This window comes from Hemicordylus capensis, chromosome 3 (genome assembly GCF_027244095.1).
Source record: "Hemicordylus capensis ecotype Gifberg chromosome 3, rHemCap1.1.pri, whole genome shotgun sequence".
NCBI lineage: Eukaryota > Metazoa > Chordata > Lepidosauria > Squamata > Cordylidae > Hemicordylus > Hemicordylus capensis.
In genome coordinates, this window is record NC_069659.1 from 104750426 (window position 1) to 104772526 (window position 22101).

The 22101-nt window shown below is 42.1% G+C and overlaps 1 protein-coding gene across 18 annotated transcripts in view; it reads left to right on the forward strand.

Annotated features, from left to right (window-relative positions):
• DMD (dystrophin) overlaps positions 1–22101 on the forward strand; it is a 1901967-nt gene that overhangs the window by 635724 nt on the left and 1244142 nt on the right. For 16 of the 18 annotated variants that reach the window (XR_008319265.1, XM_053308495.1, XM_053308494.1 and 13 more), the window contains 2 exons: positions 9602–9768; positions 12604–12738. Coding sequence is in view for 17 of the 18 variants with exons in the window: in XM_053308495.1 (XP_053164470.1) it covers positions 9602–9768; positions 12604–12738 (302 nt within the window). In the remaining variant the exon portion in view is untranslated. The remainder of the gene's footprint in view (positions 1–9601; positions 9769–12603; positions 12739–22101) is intronic. The other 2 variants (XM_053308506.1, XM_053308507.1) reach the window with 1 other exon arrangement.

A 22101-nucleotide genomic window follows, 5' to 3' on the forward strand; every position in this document is an offset into this window, starting at 1 on the left:
AACATACATAAATGGAAAGAAGTCATTTTCTAATCTCTTTGAAAAGCAATTTTTAATAGATAGTTTAGATAACTAGTTTCAGGATATCCTTTTCAGATTATGGTATTGAATAGGGAGAGAAAGGAAGAGAAAGAACTGCTCTTCCTGAGGGCTATAGTTTGATTTTTTTTAGTAAGGGAAATCTTCAAGATTCAGGGCAGGATGTGTCTACCCAACACACACAAAATTTTGAACTGAATACTTCTGAGTGACTATATAGAACCCCAAGGAAATAATGTCTGCTTGACACTCCATAACATGATCTGACAGAAACCGTGAATTTTGGTTTGGTCTCTACATCAGAGCCAGCCTACCTTCTGCCTGCTTAGGAATGTGGGATTAGGGATGTATGCAAGAATGTCCTGTTGCTTCTTCCAATATGTGTTGTCCTTCTAAACTTATGTGGAAAGTGATTCATCTGAATTGCCCTCTTGTGTGCATGCAATCTAAATAGAATTCCATATGGGATGAATAATCCCATTCAATTAAAAGAAGAGGGAAAGTACCACTTTATGTCCCTCTGTGAGTGTCAAATTGTCTAAATTGACTCTTCTAGAATATATACTTAAGCCATTCAAGTTGCATGAGAAACAACTACTTAGGCAGGAAGAGGGGAACATGGTTCTTGCTGCCAATAGACAAGACGTATGCATAAGTCATGAATTTCAGAATCCTAGGGGATTGCCAACAGGAACTGGGTGCTACCTGGTTCGGCAAGCAAAATCCCCTAAGGCGTAAGGCTACAAACATTTTGGACAAATCAGAAGGGGACAGAGTAGAATCAGGAGTAGATCGGAAGGAAACATATGACAGCTGGTTCAAAAAGGTCAAATGAAGTTAAGGGAAATAGCACACACCAACACCAGGTAAGAGAATCAGCGTATAGGTGTCTATATATCAATGCCAGAAGCCTCCAAGCAAAGATGGTCACTAATGAAAAGATAGATATAGTGGGCATAATGGAAACCTGGTGGAACTGTGAATACCAGTGGGACATGGTTATTCCTGAATATAAACTCTACAGAAGGGACAGGGATGGGAGGATTGGAGGTGGAGTAGCACTGTATTTTAAAGAAGGGATAGAATCCAACAGAAACCTAGAAGGACTAGTGTCCCCCACAGAATCATTATGGGTGACAATCGACTGAAAGGAAATGTGTTATTGGGGACATGCTACCACCCTCTGGATCGAACATTGAAAGTGACCTGGAGTTTGAGAAGCAAGTAAGAGAGTCTTCAAAAAGAGACAGAGTGGTAATAATGGGTGACATCAATTACCCACACATAGACCAGGTGAATTCACATTCTGGTAAAGAAAAAGAGGCCAAATTTCACCGTCATGCTAAATGACTGTGCCTTTGAACAGTTAGACATGGAACCAACCAGAAAGATGGTGACCTTGGGCTTAATCCTGAATGGTGCCCAGGATCTGGTATGAGATGTCAGAGCTGTGGAAACATTAAGGAAGTGACCATAGTGTGATCCAATTCAGCTTATATGCGAGTGGAACATTGCCAAGGAAATCCAACACTGATGGGTTGGACTTCAGAAGAGGAAAATTCTCCAAAATGAGAGTACTGGTAAAATGAATCAAAATGGGACACAAAAAGAGAGTTTGAGGAGCATATAGCTAGAAGTGTCAGGAGGAATGACAAAAAGTTCTTTAAATATATCAGCAGCAGAAAACTTACCAGGGAGGTGGTCAAACCCTTAGATTATGAGGCCGTGAAAGGGATTATTAAAGAGGATAAGGAGACTGCAGAGAAGCCGAATGAGTTATTTGTGTCTGTCTTTACGGCGGTGGATACTGACAATATACCCAGAGGCGCTCTTACCCCTGGACTTCGGAGCCGAAGTCCAGGGCCTCCACAACCCCTGCCCCCCCCAATCCTCTTTAGTCTGTCCCAGATGGTGTGGTTGCCCGGTGGAGCATGATGATCCTTAATTTGCAGGGGGGCGGACCTCAAAAGGCCTTTAGGTACAGGCTCAAAAATTACCTAAGTGCCCCTCCGCATATACCCACTCCGGAACGGAGATTCTCAGGCTTGGAGGCTGAAGAACTGGGCCAATTTGAGGTGATGAGACAGGATGTTCTAAATTGTCTTGAAAAACAAAAATTAACACATCTCCAGAGCCAGATGGCATCCATCCAAGAGTTCTGAAGGAACTCAAATATGAAATTGCTGATCTCCTAGCAAAAATATGTAATTAGTCATGATCTCTACCAGTCATAGTCTCTACCAGAGAGCTGAAAACCAGCTTTTCAAAAAGCTGATTTTAAAAAAAAAATTCCCCAAAAAGGGATCCAGGGAGGATCTGGGTAGTTACTAGGGATGTGCAAAAAATTTCGGGCACAGAACGATCTGTGCCCGAAATGAACAATTTCGGGTGATTCGGGGCCGAACCGAATCACCCCCAATGTCCCCCGATATTTTTCGGGCAGGAGCCGAATCACCCGAATTTCGTGCACAAAAAATTCGGGTGATTCGGTTCACGGTTGATTTTTGGTGAATTTTTAAAGTTTTAGTGACTTTGGGGCAGTTCGGGGGCATAGCATGGGATCTGGGCAAAAGGAGTGGGGTGGGGTGGTAGTGCCTAATGGGTGCAGGCTACCACCCCAATTTCAGGGGGATTGGGCCAAGGGCTGATTTTTGGTAAATTTCTGAAAATTTCATGTCTTTGGGGCAGATTGGGGAATATTGGGGCAGAAAGTGGGGCCTGGGGCAGAATAGTGGGGTGGGTTGGTAGTGCCTAATGGGTGGAGGCTACCACCCCAATTTCAGGGGGATTGGGCAAAGGGCTGATTTTTTGAGAATTTTTGAAGTTTTAGTGACTTTGGGGCAGTTTGGGGGCAGAAAGTTTTTTCTGAGGTGTGAATTCTCATTCTATCATAGCAAATGAGATATTTTTCAATTAAACAACTCTCATGACCCCACTTTCACTTTTTCACACTTTCCTTTACTATTAATAATATGAGGAAGTAATCAGTTTAGCACACTTCACCTTATGAAGACAAACCTCATACAAATAAATTCACCAAAATTCCCCCCTCTGCCCAATCACTCTTAAATTGGGGATGGGTGGTAGCCTCCAGCCATTAGGCACTATCTACCAGCCCAGCCCACTCCTTTGGGGCAGATCCACTTTCTGCCCCCAATCTGCCCCAAAGACACCCAAACTTCAAAAATTCTCAAAAAATCAGCCCTCTGCCCAATCCCCCTGAAATGGGGGTGGTAGCCTCCACCCATTAGGCAATACCACCTCACCCCACTATTTTGGGGCAGTTCCACGTTCTGCCCCCAAACTGCCCCAAAGTCACTAAAAATTCAAAAATTCTCAAAAAATCAGCCCTTTGTCCAAACCCCCTGAAATTGTGGTGGTAGCCTCCACCCATTAGGCACTACCAACCCACCCCACTATTCTGCCCCAGGCCCCACTTTCTGCCCCAATATTCCCCAATCTGCCCCAAAGACATGAAATTTTCAGAAATTTACCAAAAATCAGCCCTTGGCCCAATCCCCTTGAAATTGGGGTGGTAGCCTGCACCCATTAGGCACTACCACCCCACCCCACTCCTTTTGCCCAGATCCCATGCTATGCCCCCGAACTGCCCCAAAGTCACTAAAACTTTTAAAATTCACCAAAAATCAGGATTTTGCCCAATCCCCCTGAAATTGGGGTGGTAGACTCTACCCATTAGGAACTACCACCCCACCCCAAAATTTTGCCCCTGGGCCCCTTTTTACCCCCCGAATCAATTCGGATTCGGATTAAATCCGAATCCGAACCGAATCAAGGGTGATTCGGGTGACCCAGATTCGGGCACAAAACAGAACAGGGGTGATTCGGTTCGGGTCCGAGCCGAATCACCCGAAATCCCGAATTGCACACCCCTAGTAGTTACAGTCCTATTAGCCTAACTTCGGTGCGGGGTAAATTGATGGAAAGCATAATTAAGGACAAAATTGTTAAACACATAGAAGAATGGGGCTTGCTGAAGGAGAAGCAGCATGGCTTCTGCAAGAGCAAGTCTTGCCTCACTAACCTTTTTGAGTTATTTGAGAGCATCAACAGGCATTTGTATAAAGGTGATCAGATTGACATAATATACTTGGATTTCCAAAAAGCTTTTGACAAAGTTCCCCACCAAAGGCTCTTGAGTAAACTTAGTAGTAATGGGATAAGGGGACAGGTTCATGAGTGGATAGGTACCTGGTTGAAGAACAGGAAACAGAGGGTAGGTATAAATGGACAGTTATTTACAATGGATGGAATTAAGAAGTGGGGTCCTCCAGGGATCTGCACTTGGACCAGTGCTCTTTAACTTTTTCATAAAGGATCTAGAAATTGGGGTAATGAGTGAAGTGGGCAAATTTGCAGATGACACTAAACTATTTAGGGTAGTTAAATCCAAAACAGATTGTTTGGAGCTCCAAAAGCATCCCCCCACACTGGGTGAGTGGGTGACAAAATGGCAAATGCAGTTTGTCTGTTTGTTTTACATTTTTATATCCCACTCTTCCTCCAAGGACCCCAGAGCGGTATACTACATACTTAGGTTTCTCCTCACAACAAGCCTGTGAAGTAGGTTAGGCTGAGAGAGTGACTGGCCCAGAGTCACCCAGCTAGTTTCATGGCTGAATGGGGATTTGAACTTGGGTCTCCCCAGTCCTAGTCCAGCACTCTAGCCACTACACCACGCTGGCTCCAATGTAAGCAATGTAAGCTAGTGTAAGTTCAATGTAAGCAAGTGTAAAGTGTTGCACATTGGGGCAAACAACCCCAACTTCACATATACACTGGTGGGAGCTGAGCTGCTGGTGACTGTCCAGGAGAGAGATCTTGGGGTTGTGGTGGACAGTTAGTTCAAAGTGTCGACTCAATGCGCTGCAGCACATTCCAGATAATGTTAACAGGCGTGTGTTAGAACCTGGTTGTTTCTGAGGCTAGTTCTGTGTGCACCTCTAATGTGGATTGAGCTCTTACCTATGTCTCATGTTAGTTCTGTGGGAATCCTGGGGAGTGGCAGATCAGTGCTAGTAATGATGTGGCAAGCTCAGCATTTTCTATTCCCTGGACTGCCCCTGATGGTAGCATTATGCAGACTGTGAGTCTAAGCCTGCAAAGATTGGGCCATATTGATATGGGCTGGATCCTCCTGAATTAATGCTTAGCAAGGTCCAACAGGCAACAAGACCTGTGAACCTGAGGCACAACAGAGGGAAGGCCATTTTCAGTTCTGTTCGGGCGATTTCAATCAGCTCTCTGAACTAGGACCAAGATTATCCCAAACGTGACCTTTTAAAATTGAGAAAAGCTGAAGTTCATCAGCAACTCTAGGTAGATGCTGATCTGCCTAAATGCACCTTTCTGGGTTCTTGTCAGGGCTCTTATTATAAGAGTAACCAGGCACAGGAGAAACATTTCCAAGGCTTTATTTTATCAATGCTAGCCATCTTTGTTTGATAAAGCTCAACATCTGCAGTCACTGATTGAGATTTGTTAGCTTCAATTCAGCAGATTTTCATTCACCGTTTCCTTACCATGTTCTGTTTGGACTTGTTATTTCCTCAGTGTCTGAGCAGTGTCTAGAACATATGAGACCTAGGAATGTTGAGCCACATGACCTTTATCTGCCCTTCAAATATGCATAGAAAATTAATGTGCAGCATCTGTTTTTGTGCCGGCATAACTTTAGAAGAAAGGAGCCAAATGTCAGTGCATCTCTGATCTTGCAGATCTTAGCAAAGCTGGGGAATATTTATTATAATAAAGCCTCATTGCTATTAATAGCTCTTGGCTTTCTGCCAGTAATGTTTAAGCACTTATGGGATTAATGATAAATTCTTATACAACAACCTCTTTATATCTTGATTTACTTCAGTGAGTACAAGGTACTTTTTAATGCCCATCAACAAAAGAAATACTTGAAAGCAGTGCTACATAACTTACAGTTTTACAAATTGTTTTTGACTTGAAATGTTGGGCTAAATCAACGCTTTTTGGTGCTGAACGTAGCTGCATTCAGAAAGCCATATCTTTCATAGTCATGGAAATGGCATTTACATTGTCCTCTGGTATCTCAGATTAGAACAGACGTACAGTAATCTTAATTTGTATTCTCACATATAACAACAAATGGCAGCGGGGGAGGGGAACCCGGAAGGCTTATAGTTTCCTTGAAAGACAGCATCTTAGTTCCAGTTCACAGGAATATATGTTGTTTCTTTTTGAACACAGAGCAAGTAAAAGTGACAGGTCACAATTTGCATGTTTTATATCAATTGCTAAGTGAAAAGAAGTGTAGTTTTCTGCATACATTTTTTAAAAAGTCTATTTTTGAAGTGACTCTGTGCTTTCACAAGGAACTGTTCTCCCTAGAATTAGTTTTCCAAACAATCTTTCTGGAGGCAATGTTTCCACTCTTTCTCAGACCCATGTCTCCTATATATGTGTGCATCTAGTTGTATGTCTGGACCAATGCTGAGACACAATACATTCAGTAGAATGGGCTTAGACTGACCAGCATCTAACAACTAGTGTGAATAACAAATCAGGTTTGGGTAGAGAAGTGTTGCCATAATGTACAGTGAGCAAACACAAGTTAAGAATTCAGGACTCTGAGAAAGAAAGAAAAAAGTTGTATTTAAAGGGAAAGTTGTATTTAAAGTTGTATTTAAAGAGTTGCAGAGCAGTAGCAAAGTTGAAGGCTATTTCAGGAGAATGGAAGAAGTGGGGGGACCAAAGCTGGACTGCTGTGGGGAAAGTGAAAGTAGAATATGAGGATAAGAAATGAGGGGGAAGAGGGACAAAGAACAAGTGATACCTCCCCTGGCCTGCTGAAAGCATTGAGAGGTAGGGGTGGATCTCTGGCTCAAGATTCAGTTTCCTCACCATAGTAAGGCCTTCACTGCAGGCCTGCAAGGATCATGAAGGTTTCCAGTTATATTGGGCTGGAACTTTTTCCGCGGGCTCCAGGGTGCCATGTTGGCACTGGATTTCTGAAATGGGTCTGTGCATTGCTTGTGCCACAAACCAGGGAGTAGATGGTGAGTGCAGAGTCAAGCACAGAGCTGGGAGTCTCCAGGGCAGTATTGAGCAAAGTATCCACCAACCATCCTACTTCTAGGAGCACACGCAAGCCCGTTAGAGGCTCCAAAACTAAAGAGAAATGGAAAAGTGACTCCTGAATGTGAAATTTCCAAGATCCCAGAAGGTGGGGAGTATATTTGTTATTGATTTGTTATTGAAGTCTGGGGAGTTGAATGGGATTAGTCAGAACAACTAGATATGGACACAAGTGCCAATTCAGTCAGTAACGCTTCTTTCCTTAGGCTGGGGTCAGCTGGAACATTCTATTGTTCTAGGATCCTTACTTATGGGCTGATAATTCCCACCTCATCACAAATGCAAGAGCAATGGGTGTGATTCCTGCTTCTCCCAGGCTCAAATAATGGTTCCTGTATGACCATTTCACGAAATTATGTTCTGGTCAACATACATATATATTATTCTTTTTCTGTTTGTTAATCAACTATATATTTACAAAATTCCTTTAGATTAGCAGCATCCTTCAGGGATCCAGAATGTACTTGTATGGAGTTCTGTTTGTAGCTCCAAAAACTATCGCGCCCCGCCCCCCACCTTATGTATGTATATGTATATATGTCCTGCTGTGTCCTATAGGCACAGAGGTGTTTGCAACATTTTTCTAAATAATGCTGACCCTAAGACTCTCATACTTTTTTTAAGGTATTAGTAGTACAGTAGGTAGGTGGTTCTGCTTAAGCCGATGGGGAAACCTCACTGCTTTGTCTCATTCTTCTTCTGCAGCCTAATGGCTGTGGCTGTGGAGTAGAGGTGTACAGAACCAGTTTGAATCGACCCAGGTTCAATTCAAACTCACCTGGTTCGACCGGCTCAAACTTGAACTGAACCAGCCCCCCAAAAGGACAACCAGTCCAAGTTCAAACCGGGTCCCTTCCGTTACAGACCAGTTTGACCCAGTTTGACAGTTTGAGGGGTGATGCTTGTAAAGAGAATCCAGTGAGGATTCCCCTTTACAAGCATAGGTGAATCCTGACTTTAAAGGGTTTTTAAGGGTAGCTGGGGGGGCAACTTTCTAATGCTAGCAGCTCCTCTAAATCCTTGCACTTCCCACAGCACTGTGGCCCACATGGTGGCGGTACAATTCTGGCCTTAACGGATGTGCAGAGGCCATTTGTGTGACCTCTGTGGATATGCAGAGGCCATTTGCATGACCACTAGGGGTGTGCATGGAGCCACCAACTGCACTGGGGTGGGGGGTACCTTTAAGAGCAGTGGGAGGGTTTACTTACCCCTCCCGCCGCTTTCCCGCTTGGCACTGTAATGTTCAGAGTAATTGGAGCGGCAGGAAACCTCCCTGCCACCCCTTCCCCGACGTTGCTTAAAAAAACTCCCAGCAGTCCTTTGCGCACGCGCAAAGGACTGCTGGGAGTTTTTTTAAGCAACGTCAGGGAAGGGGCGGCAGGGAGGTGTCCTGCCGCCCCAATTACTCTGAACATTACGGCGGCAAGCGGGAAAGCGGTGGGAGGGGTAAGTAAACCCTCCCGCCGCTCTTAAAGGTACCCCCGCCCGAACCAGACCGCCCAGGTCCGGACCGGTTCGGAGGCTTTTTGAATGGCCTCCGGACCAGTCCAGGCCCATCCCTAATGACCACACAATGTGCAGAGGTCACACAAATGGCCTCAGTGCATCAGCAGAGATCAGTTTAGAGGAGGTGGTAGCAGTAAGGTGCCCTTTCACAAGACACGATCTTTCTTAGAAACCTTTTAAAGGCAGAATTCTTGTAAAGTGGAATCCTCACCAGATTCCCCTTTACAAACATCATCTCTAGAACCAGGACAATTGAATGGACTGTACCACCAGCTGGTTCAACCGAACCAGTTTGTGGACTGGTGGTTCAGTTCAAATTCAGATTGAATTTGAACTGAACTGCCAAAAAGGATTCCATGCACACTGTGAAGGACTTGGTTCTTCTCAGAAGGAAGAGGCCAGATGGCAGTTTTACTAGGCTGAGATGGAGACTAAATTCTAAAGTGTGGGTATGCTGGCAACAACAAACCTATCATGTAAAATTCAGGACACTGCTTATGCAACCCGATGATTCATTTGCAACACTTGTCCCCACTTTTAAGCACTTGGCTGAATTGCTTCAAGAAGTCAATCCTTTAGTGTCAGTTGTTACATCACTACTAAGTTTTAACAAAGTATGTTTTCATAGCAGTAAGATGCTTGAAAATAGAACCTATTTTGTGGAATATGTGTATTTTATTTGGGGCCTGCTTCTATAGAGGTAGTTCAGCCTTAATGCAAAGTATTTGTATTTCAATCTAAGAGGCTTAAATTATAAGAAGAAAAAGACTATGAGAATAAGTAGGGAGCTGCCATTGTCGTTCTTCTGTAAATTTAGCTTTTTCATTTGCATTCAAATTGGTCAATGGGCTGCTCATTAGTCTTGTTTGCTATCTGCAAAGTCTTTCTATGTCTAATGCTGTATGTATTAAATATTCTTTTCCAGATGTTGCCACTGCTTATCCTGATAAGAAGTCCATCTTGATGTATGTGACATCACTTTTCCAAGTTCTGCCCCAGCAAGTGACCCTTGAAGCCATCCAGGAAGTGGAAACATTGCCACGGCATGGAAAGCACATCAGAGAAGCGCATGTTCAGCGCTTTTCTCAACAGGTGTGTCCTGTGAACTTTTATTTTCTTTTTCACGACCAATGAAAAATATGACTTTGCAACCTTATATCTAGCTCCAGAGAAGCTACGTTTCTTTAATGGTCTTATTTGCATGGTTTAGATTGTTAACTGCTGTGCATGAAGTGGATGGGCTGTTAATAGAAATAAGAATTTAGAAATGTTTGTGTTTTTGCATATTATATAATAAATTCAGGCTTCGACAGCATATTTCTTTTTTTTAAGTAACAGAAAATAAGGTAGGATTTTTTGTATGATAAACATACATAACATCCTACACATAGTCATCCTTCATGTACTTATTTTGAAATGAGAAGGTCTTTGTTAACCCAGTGCTTTAAGAATCACAAACATTATTTTCTAAAAAGCTAGTTCATTTTAAAACTGTTTAACTCTATTCATCATCTTTTGAGCTTTTCATTAAATAGTAATGTGAATGAAAAAGCATAAAGAGATGGAAGCCTGCTTTTTAGTCAATGGACTGTCTACTAAAGCAATGCACATATTAAGGACTGAACAGGTAGTGTGATGGTTGAGTTTAGCCGTCACCCAATTTATTATTTCATACTCAAAGAAGCTTTCTGCTGTATCTGCTACAGCAGCTTGTGTCTAATAACATGTCCCAAATTGGCATCATTCAATAGTTTTTGCATCACACCATCCTGCTTACTATGTTGCATGAGCAGAAAGCTTAGCATATGTCCTCATTTCCCCTGAAATGTCTTCATTTTCCTGAAAAAGAGGAATGTCTTCGAAGAAAAGCAATCTTGTATTTGCACACTGCCTTGAACCTGTAACCAGGTCTACCAATTTCTGGAGACCAGGGCTTCTTGTTCAAGTAAGACAGCTGACAGGTAGACCTGCCAACTTTTGTGCCAGTGGCCAGGGCTACCCCAGGGCCGGACTGGGGGCACTGAGAGGGCGGTGGAATGTATGTGGGGAAGGCATCAGGTAAGAGTAGGAGTCAGGGCACAGGGGCACCCTACAGTTGGGGCACCCTGGGAATATGCCCTGTTGCTCTGTGGGCCAGTACAAGCCTGGGCTACCCTGGCATAGGATGTCATGTCTACCTCTCACATGCAGTAGGCTCTTGATTGACTTGGCGTCTGATGCTTCAATGGCCAGGTCTGGTGGAGCGGGGGTGCTCACCTGCCCAAATCAATGGGTGAACCTGGCCACACAGCACTCTGGCGACCAGGTCTACCACCACTGCTAGTCCATGCAAATTGGTTGGTAGGCATGGCCTCTATACTTTCTAATCTTTGTTTGTTTGTTTGTTAAGGCAGTGGGAAGGGTGACCTCATATTTCAAGTTGAAAATATGATAGCCCTAAGAAAGCAGAAATCAAATAGTTCAGTAAATCATCCAAAACATGGGAGAATCTGCCTTTCTGACCTCAGTGTGGCTGAGTATGTAGCAATTTATCCACCAAACCTTTCTGAGAGTTTTATTTCTTTGGCCTTCAAGCAGAAGTCTACTCCATCCATCATCCCATTTCTATATGTGGCAATCTTTGACAACTTGCAAGTAAGTTATAAGGAAAACCTAAGACTTGGGGTAAAAAGCTCTTTCTGACCTCAGCCCTCTACAACTGATGCAGTGGATTAAAACATATTGTATTTAGTTCTGAAATCATGAAGGTTGTGTGCTCTGATTTCTCTTCTAGAGCCAGTGCTTCAAACAACTGCCCTACAGCAAGATGAGCTGTTCCTAAGGCCTTGATGTGTTCCTGTTCCCTATTTTGTTTGCTCTGATTTAGCACATGAGGCAGAATACTGACCTATCACCATCATCCTTCCCAAGCAGTGTTACACTCTCAGCTGCCTTTTCAGAGTTGTGCTGATGGATAGTACTGGAGACCATCTTGCTCTCACTTGTTTTGCAGATTCCCACCCCTCTCCCTCATCTGGAGTCTTTCCTTTGGGAAAGCATTTTTCCTTTCTTTCTGCCAAGCTACATGACTGGAACTAGAGAACTTTTCCGGGTTGTTTTTCTCAGAGTTAAACAGGAAAATGTCATCATGAGTGAAATATCCCTGTATCTCTTATGTGGGCACTCATTCTTATAATTGCATCTAACATGGTGAAACAGAAATACAGACATTTGAATTTCTTCCACTGATAACTAATAGAGAATTTATGCAGCTGTATCTCCTTAAAAAAAAAAAACACCATGTGAAGGGAATAGTATTCAGAGGAAGGAAAATTACACGGGATGTTTACTCATAGTGACCTTTCCTTGTAAAATTGGCTGCATTAACTCAAATTTAGACTTAGATGGGAAGTCTCAACCCATTTGTTTCCTAAGTTGGACAGACACACCATGACAACTATAACCCTGTCCTCCAGAGATTAGCCATCTTTAGAATTTCACTGGCTGAAGTGATTAGACATTCTGAGACATATTGCTCTGGGTTAATTAACTGGCTTGTTTATGGGACACTTGATCATTTTTAGACTTGTTGATCTGATGACTGCTTGATGATTGCTGAGCACATTTATCCAGAACTTACTACAAGCTCTTGTTACTTTTCTGAGTGTACTGAATTATGGAGGTCCTTTACTGATTGTGTGTATCATGCCAGGAATAATTATCTGGCACATCGAGTAGTCTTTCTACTTCTTAGGAAAGGATGTCATATTAATGAATGCACCTTCCTACTTTCCACTCAGTTTTGATTGCTTTAATACCAGCACTGTTTTTACAAGACAGAGTTAAACTGCTGGAATTCTCCCTTTAAAAGAATACATTTCATCCATTATATTCCACACGCTCCTCATCAGTGTATGTCTGCTTTTCTTCCTAATTTCTTCCTCTTAGATCAAAGTCAGTGTAGCACAGGGTCCTGTGCACACCCCTTCACCTCCACCTCAGCCTCGCTTCAAAAGCTATGCGTACACACAAGCTGCTTATGTCATGTCCCCTGACCCAAAAGGGAAGATGTTCCCTCCACAGGTCTGTCAATATTACTGTTTGTTGTGAATATTATTCTAATTGCCTGTGCTTGCTGTGGAAAATGTGTGCACTTTGAGGATTTTTGCGTCTGTCTTTTAATGCTCAGCTATTTTCAGGGTTTTTCTCATCAGTTAATAGTTTTTGCAGTATATCTTACTAGTCAAAATTAGGTCACACCTTTTATGTATTAGACAATTTGAAATATTGAGACTGTATTAGAAAAAGGTAGCTGTTTAGATTATATATATCTTTAGTTTCAAAAATAATTTAATTCCGTAAGTATCTGATGTGTAGGCACATAAGAAGCCAGCAGCAGTATGGTGCAACCTGCCAGCAGCTGCCCCAAGGCATCCTTGCCCCTCGCTCTGCATCTGATATCAGATGCAGGGGGTGTGGCCTTTTGTGGAAATGGGGCTGCTCAGCCCCATTTGCAAGGCATTTCAGCCAGCTTTGGGTTTCCAGCCTGTCTGGGAGCACGCTTTCCTGCCCCAAAAGGCAGAGAGGCGTGTTCCTAACCAGGCTAAGAACCCAGCGCTGGCTGAAGCATCTTAAAAACGAGACCATGAGGCCTCGTTTGGTTGTGAGACGCTTCAGTCAGCACTGGCTTCCCAGCCTGGCTGGGAATGCGTCTCTCTGCCTTGAAAGGCAGAGAGACACATTCCCAGCCAGGCTGGAAAATCAGACCTGCAAACGGAGCTGTGTGGCCTGATTTCCGCATATGGCCATGCCTCCTGTATCTGATGTCATACGCAGGGGGTGTGGCTAAGTTGGATGGGGCGCCTTCACAGGGAATGGCAGCCAGTTTCTTTGGACTTGCAGAAGGTTTCAAGTTCCCTTCCTGGCTTCTCCAAGATAGGGCTGAGAGAGATTTCTGCCTGCAACCTTGGAGAAGCCGCTGCCAGTCTGTGAAGACAATACTGAGTCTCACTCAGCATATGGCAGCTTCCTATGTTCCTATGAGGAGGTGGTATACAAGAAATTTTTGATAAATAAAAAAAATATGTGCATGTGTGTAATGTTTCGAGGTAACAGACATTTGAAGAAATATTTTAGTTACACACTTACAACACATAATATTGCTTCAAGCTAGCCTTCAGCTTGTGCTAGAAAGTAGATGTAAATTTGTACGTGTGAACTATCACTACAGATAGCCAGTAAGATGTAATACTTGCTCCATATTAACTACAAACGGGGAAAGGGTTCTGCTCATGCTCCTTTCCCACCTCCCTTCCTCTCCTCTCCCAGGGCCAAAGACCCATCCATGCATTGTGATTAAGCTGTTTGTCAGTACGGGCATCAACAGTCAGGAGTTCACACGTAGTTCACATGTAGCAAGGTTGGAGTTGGTCCTAGAACAAAAAGTGGTGAGAGGCCCTGCCTCCTCCCACCTTCTTCTTCAGAGGTTGGGGCAAGTGAAGAACAAGCTCTCTTTCAGCTAGCAGGGCCTCTCTCCATCTCATGTGCCGAGCGACATTTGTCTCTTCCCCACTGTTCATTTATAGCTACATTCCTGTTAACGGGGTTAAGGCTAACCAGGGTTCCCCTTAAACTATTATGCGAAAACAGCAATTTAAATTGAAAGGTCTTCCTCCACTGCTTTTCAGTGGGCACTTATTGCTTTTGATTTGATTTAAGTAAAAAGCTGTGAGTATATTTAAATATATCAGTTTTGCTCTGCAGGAGGCCCTATATGATGCACTCTTAGGAGTATTAATTAACATTTACAGAAAAACATGCATTATGACCCCCACTTGTATTTAGAAAATTTTAGTTCTGTGAAAGCATCTATCAAATTTATCAAATTGCCTCACCAATTCTGTGTTTTCTGAAGGAATTAAGGATTTCCAATATGTTTTACAAACATGCGCCTTGCATGTATTCTACATAAACTTTAATATTAGATGCAGCTTAATTTTACTACTTTTTCTGGTTAACAAAATTTTGTGATGTGACAATTTCTTTAATTAAAATAACTTGAAATGAATAATTAAGAAATAATATAGAGTAGATACAGTATTTCTTCCAAGTTAATGACCAGCCTGGGGAGTTGAAAACCAGAGGGCTCTACCTGAGGCTACTGCAATCACCCATCATCATTAACTTTCAAGAAAATTTTGACCTTAAGGCCACTGCTGTCATTATATTTTTCACAGTTTAGTCACTTTAAATTTCAGTTTCTCTAGAGGTATTTTAATAAAAAGCATTTTATCACCAGCTGGTAGAAAACAATTTGTAACTGTAGCAGGGGAAAAAAGATTTCAGTTTTGAAAATGCTTTTATATTTAAAGTGACATTCTCATAGTAGATAGAAACAATATAGTAATTATGACTGGAAACCCTTTTTATGTTGGAAATACTATGCTAATGATGTAATTATTTTTTATTTCACCAATTTAATTTTGTTGTCATGTTACTGAAATGCCACATGGTAGAGGCAATTCTCTTAACTTGAAACTTAGTTCATCATTTTGTTTTGTTTTTTTATTAGTTCATCGTTCTGCATTGTAACTTAGAAACATTTTTTAAAACTGAAGGAGCATTACCTAATAGAATTTCTGTACATAAAGGAATCTTATGCATGTACTCTGTGCAATTTAAACAGTTACCAACTGTTACAGTTACTCTGTGCAGTTACCAAAAACAGGATATATGGTACAGACAACATAAGTATGTCTGATGTTCCTGCTTCCCAGTTATTTTAACAAATGTGTGGAATGGCAGGGAAGTGTAAACTGATCTGGGGACAATTTGAGCTACTATATGCAACACAGAAAAATAATCCTTAATATTTTTGTCAGATTTTCGTCCACCTTTAGATATTTATTTTTATTTGTCAGTAGTGTGAAAACTTTGTATAGAGCACAGAACTGATGGTATCTCTGCTCAGTGAATATATCTGGATAAAGGCAGAGATTATCCTAGAAAAACGTTGATGAAGAAATAGGTTTTTATCAAGCAACTTTGTCGTACAAATTGAGGCCACGCATATTCCAGTGATATGGACACATGTCAGAATGTATGATGTAAGTGGAGAAAGAAGTCAAAAGGATACAGTGCCCATGTGGTTTGATTAAAACAGCCCAGTGTGACTAAATTATGTTAATCTTATTGCTGTTAATGGGAACTATTGAGGCATGAACTGTCTTGAATCTATTCCTTGCTTATATCATCAACGATAATATGCTTGAGTCAATCAGGCAATCTACCTCTTCACCAGAGTACTTCCACATAAAGGTTCTTTCTTTCTTGCTCTTGTATAGCCACCTAATAGTGCAGCGGGGAAATGATTTGACTAGCAAGCCAGAGGTTGCCGGTTCAAATTCCTGCTTGCATGTTTCCCAGACTATGGGAAACACCTATATCAAGCAGAGAAATATAGGAAGATGCTGAAAGGCATCATCTCATACTGCACGGGAGATGGCAATGGTAAACCCCTCCTGTATTCTATCGAAGACAACCACAGGGCTCTGTGGTCGCCAGAAGTCAACACCGACTTGACTGCACACTTTACCTTTATATCGCAAATTATTTCTGCTGTCTCCATTTTTATCCTTATTATTCTCTAAAACCTCTTCCTATTTCTGTTTTATTCAGCTTCCTATTCCTTTTTAACTTGTCCACAATGTTCTTGTACATTCCTTCAAAGGACATATATATTTATTTCTTCTTCATGAACCTTTACTCTTCATTAGATTCTCATCTGTTTCTCTTGAGCAGTGTTGTTTCCATTCATAGTGTCTGACTTACTTTCACATGTGCCCCCTCTCACATACAGCAAAATGAGGTGGTTGAATGGACTGAAGGTGGAGGATTCATATTTTAATCCTATGCTTGTGAACTCTGCAAATAGGGGAAAAAACTGCTCAGCAGAAAGACCTAGAAATGTTTTCCATGGTTTTTTATTTGATTTTTTTTTTTTAACGTGAGGTTGCCCTTAAAAGTAATGTCTCACATCTGTAGTTGAAGTGGTCCTGGCCATTCTAATGGTTCAGTATTCTATAACTTGATTTCTATTTAATCCTGATATATGTGTAGAGACAGACATAGGCCCAATTCAGACATTCTGCCAGACCTCATGTAAACGTAGCTGTGGTAGGTGTTCCTTATTTTCTGAATGTATGAATCTGTAGTTTCGTCATCCAAGCACGAGTCAGTTTTTGCCTCAATACCTGGGTTTGAACCCTCAGTTTGTAGTGAGTTTAGCTGCTGAAACCAGAGGTTCTGAATCAACATTGTGTCATCTGAATTCTACATCAGCTATAACATGGGTTTTGTGATGAAGCTCCTCCCACACAGAAATGTGTCTGTTCTAGGGTGGCCACATCTCTTTCTGGCTATCAGTCAGAGTGAATGTTTCACTTCTGCCATCACGTCACTCCTCCTGCCACTGCTTGGCAAGAGGGATGGTGCATTTAAAGGGGCAGAGCCAGATCAGTATAAGCCTGCTTTCCCCTGCTTTCTTTGTACCTGACATTTTCCTGAACAAGGAAAGTCTGGGAGGAAATGATGGAGACAGCAGGAGATAGTTCTCAAACATTTATTTATTTATTTATTTATTTTTAAAATATTTATACCCCGCCCCTCCAGTACATTACTGCTCAGGGTGGCTCACAACATTTATAAAACAGTTACAATATAAAATCAGACTAATAAAATCAACCAAATTAAGTTAAAAATCCAAGCTAAAACCACAAAGTTAGCTTTTAAAATTCAAAATTAAAATATTCGCGCTAAGAAATAAGAATTATGAAAACTAAAAACTAAAGAACCTACCAGATATACACAACAGGTGAAAAAAAGATGTGTTTTTAGTTGTTTTTTTAAAAACACAGAGAGGGAGCATGGCGAAGCTCTTCAGGGTGAGTTTTCTAAAGGCGAGGGGCCACCACCAAAAAGGCCCTGTCTCTAGTCCCTGCCAATCGGATAACCCTACATACAGTCAAACATAAATAGATTTTGGTACACAAATGGCAGTTGCCCTGTACTAGCACAGAGGAATCAGAGCAACTGCAGAGGAGTGCATGCAATAAGATAGGTATTCTACTCACACTGTGCCCAGCTGCAGAGTATGAGTATTTACACTTCTAAAAAGTGCAACCTGGGAACATTTTCCCCATCCCAACAGCAGAAAAGACAGCTGCAGAATGATGAACAAGTGCCCCACTTTTGTTGATTTGTTTTTCAAATTTGTAGACAGCCCCAAACTTCAATCTCTGGGCAGTTTACAACAACATAAAACAGATTAAAAATGAAAACCTTAAAACAATTAAAAACTACAATCAAGTTAAAAAGCTTGGGTGAAGTCTTTAGAGACTTTTAAAAAGTTGTCAGAGAAGGGGGTGCTCTTATCTCTGCATGGTTCATATTCCAGAGACTTGGGGCAGCAACAGGGGAGTTCTGTCCCTATGGGACTTGCCCTTTTTAAAAGTGTAAAAGAGTCATAGGCTGCAGCTGGACACAGTGCATGGTGTGTGTTTCTGTCAGTAGCACTAACAAATTATCATTGGGGCATGTGGGAGGAGCCTCTAACACAAAGGGGCAGGATCCCCAGGTTAATTCTGCCTTTCACCAGTATAGGTGAGAAGAGAGGGGCCCAATCTTCTCTTCCCAGGGGAGAAAGGAAGGAAGGGAGGGAGGGAGGGAGGGAGCCCAAAATCCCTTCCTCCCCAATTGGGAAAGACAGGTTATCTTTCCCAAGGGAGATTAAAAGAGGACACCTAAAAGGGGTACATAGGGATCCTCATGACAAGCTATTTTTCGGGATTTGACTTGAGTCTGTCAAACCATTCAAATTGAACTTATGTGTAGCAGCAAGTGGATTCCCCCTAGGGAGGTTCCACTTGTTGATTGTAGGCTCCTTTCCAATGTTTGGGTATGGGTTTGCACCACAATCCCTGTGAGGAGAGTTTTGATGATTGCCCTTTCAAATCCAGGGAGTCTACACTAATTCCATCGAGCCCCCCTGCTCTTTAAACTAGGGTGCGTTGAATACAGATTAATCTTCCTGACTGAAAGTGGAGCTCACCTTTGCCAAGCACCACCTTCCCGGCGACATAACAGATCCCAGAACCACCTGCTATAATTACTGTGCATGATATCTGCTTTCAACACTGATACTAGCTGTGCAGATAAGTTTATTTTTTTTATTTATTTAAAATATTTCTATACTACCAAAACTTGTGTCTCTGGGTAGTTCACAATTAAAATCATTTAAAACATCAAATCAATTAACAATTAAAATCATTTAAAACACTGAAAACCTAATATTAAAATATTAAAACTATAAATCTAATTAAAAGCCTGGGTGAATAAATGTGTCTTCAGTGCCTTTTTAAAAGTTGTGAGAGATGAGGAAGCTCTTATTTCAATTGGGAGTGCATTCCAAAGTCCAGGGGCAGCAACGGAGAAGGCCCATTCCCAAGTAGCCGCCAAATGAGCTGGCAGCAACCACAGATGAACCTCTCCAGATGATCTTAAAAGGTGGTGGGGATCATGGTGAAGAAGGCATTCTCTTAAATACCCAGAGCCTGAGCTGTTTAGGGCTTTATAGGTAATAACCAGCACCTTGTATTTGTATTAGGTTGTGGCATCAACTCTACTGAACCATCCCTTCTCTCACCTACCCACCCACTGCACTCTCCTTTCCATTTCTCATTGAGTCTTCTGTGGTTCCCCGCCCCCCAAACCCCTTTTCATCTGGAAGAGCCCCTTGCCATCCTGGGTTTTCACTAATTGTGCATAAGCATGGCTGTGAAGCGTAGGAATTCTGGGAAAGACACTGCTATAAGGAGTATAAGGAAAGAGTTAATATGTTTTTCCCCTGCCAAGGGTGGCTGATCAATGCCAAGAAGACACGATCACACAGAGCACGTCCCCTCTCAAATCATAGCCAATAGTTGCTGGGTGACCAACACCCTGACACAATGCCCACAAGCGGAATAGAGATTGCTAGGAAGAAGAATTGTTCTGGTGTAATATCATCATCATCCCCAAAGGGGAAGCTACACATCATAAGGGTTAACAGGTGGTTGAGCTTACATGGGACCCAACAAAAGAGAGACTTAGAAAACAACAGAACTGCTTTCACCAACAATGACTAGTTTATTGAGGAACAACTATTTCCTCGATAAACTAGATTTATAGAGCCAGCATGGCATAGTGGCTAGAGTGTTGGACTAGGACCCAAGTTCAAATCCCCATTCAACCATGAAATTCACTGGGTGACTCTGGTCCAGTATTGTCTGTCTCAGCCTAACCTACCTGAAAGGGTTGTTGTGAGGATAAAAAACCCATGTACACCACTCTGAGTTCCTTGGAGGAAGAGTGGGATATAAATGTAAAAAATAAATAAATTCTTCCCTCTACCCTCTTTCCTAGACCCTTTTCTGGAGCAGTCCTTTGGAGGAGTTTTACAACCTGTGGTTTCTTCACCCAGGAATGAGTGCTTGCCCCTTTCTTCTTGGTTTAGGAGTCTTGCAGAGTTCCTGTTACATCTCAATGAACACCATCTGTTTCTCCCAGGGATTCTTCCTCTCAGGGCTTCTACTCCACTTAGGAAGGCTCCTCTGCCTCCTGGCTACATCTCAGCCAGTACTCCTCCAGCTTCCTTCTCTGCTTTAAGCTTCTGTATGAACAGACTGGCAGCTTGTCTTTGGTATTCTGGAAAGCTGCCTCCACTCCTCTTGACTTCCTTTTCATCTTTACTGCTCCACCCATCCAAAGTTTGTAAGCAGGCTCCTTTCCCCACCTTGGTCAAATGTGCCTGATGAGCCTCAGAGGCAAGTTGCTATTTCTTTTTGCTTAGTCATCCACATGTCAGCGGTTTCCAGCCAGTGGTAACGAAACTGGAGTTGCTTTATCGTCTGCGGCATTATTCTTGGATTCAGAAATTAACACAGATTTGTTTAACTGAGCTTATTTTTGGCACTTCATCTGAATGGGGCCATAGTGTTCTGCAATAGATAAATTAATGTGTCATATCTTTCTAATTGCCCACATCTACTAGCCACCTCTCTCCATTACTTATTGTCCACATGGCCAACCATTACTCCTCATACCTAAGTGCCTTGATCTACTGTCAAGAATCTAGAATGGGGATCATTTTCATGCATTAATTGGTATACTGTGATCTGTGATTTGACCTCATCAGGATCAAAGTTTATTCTCTCCATGGAGGTAGCTCAGTACTCCATAAACAGAAACTTAGTAATTACAGTAGTATAGGTTGAAGTGATTCAAATGCCATTTATTAATTGTAAAACACAAATAGGCTAACTGTAGCATCCACCAGTTCTATTGAATAGTTCCTTAAGGGTCAGGCTGGCATAACAAAAATAATTGAAATCAACAATTGATCTTTGTCCATCTCCAAGAGAAAATCATCAGATACAGAAAGAAAACAAAAAGCTGAGGATGAAATAAATCAAGATAACTGAGTTGTCCTATAGCAAACCACTTAAGTGCAAATGGCCACATGCAGGCCATTCTGCTTTAGGGTGGTTAACTATTAACATTTCCTTCTTTTTTTCTAGCATCAAATGGAAGTTAATCTCAACATGGAGGCTCTTCACACATGCAGACTAACCCAGGCTAGGGTTTAGGCTGGGTTAGGTGCAGCCTAACACAGGCTTGCTCAGCCTGGGTTAGGCTACACATGAGAACCTCTGGAGTTGGGCCCAATCCCAGCAGGCCAGCACCACCTAGCCCAGCTTCTAAGCCCAGCTGTTAGCCCAATTAAAGTAGAGAGCACTCCCTTACCCCCGGCTACCTGCTTGTGTGTGAGCACAGGCTGCTTCCAGAGCCCGGCTACACACAGAGACAAATGCCCATCTTTTGGGAGAATCCCCCAATGCAATGTGCTTGGCACGTACTGCATTGTGGGATTCATGGAGGCTGGGACAATGAGTCTTGGGTTCAGTTCTATCCGTGGTGAACAGAGCAAGGCTGATCATGTGGGTGCTTTCCCACCAGGCTTACAAGGACAGGTTTTGGTAGGCTTCCTCCACCTGCCCACCAAGGACATCATGTGAATGGCTCAGAAGAATTATATTTGCAGAACATAATTCAAGAAAAATTGTACATGCCATATAGTTCTATGGGTTTCATGTGGAAAAACTGATAAGTGTTTAGGTAGCTTTCTTTATAGTCCTTTATGTTGCCATCATGGATCTCTCTCTAGATGTATTTAATTAGTAATAAAATTAAGCAAAATGTATGCATTGCAAAACATAAAAGCAATGTTGTGTGTGAGTCATACATACAATTTCTTCCCTGATGAATCTATCAAGTGAATGTCCAATGAAATATTTAGTGAATTAATATCAAGTGAAACTCTGCAGAATCCTAATTGCTATCACAGAATCA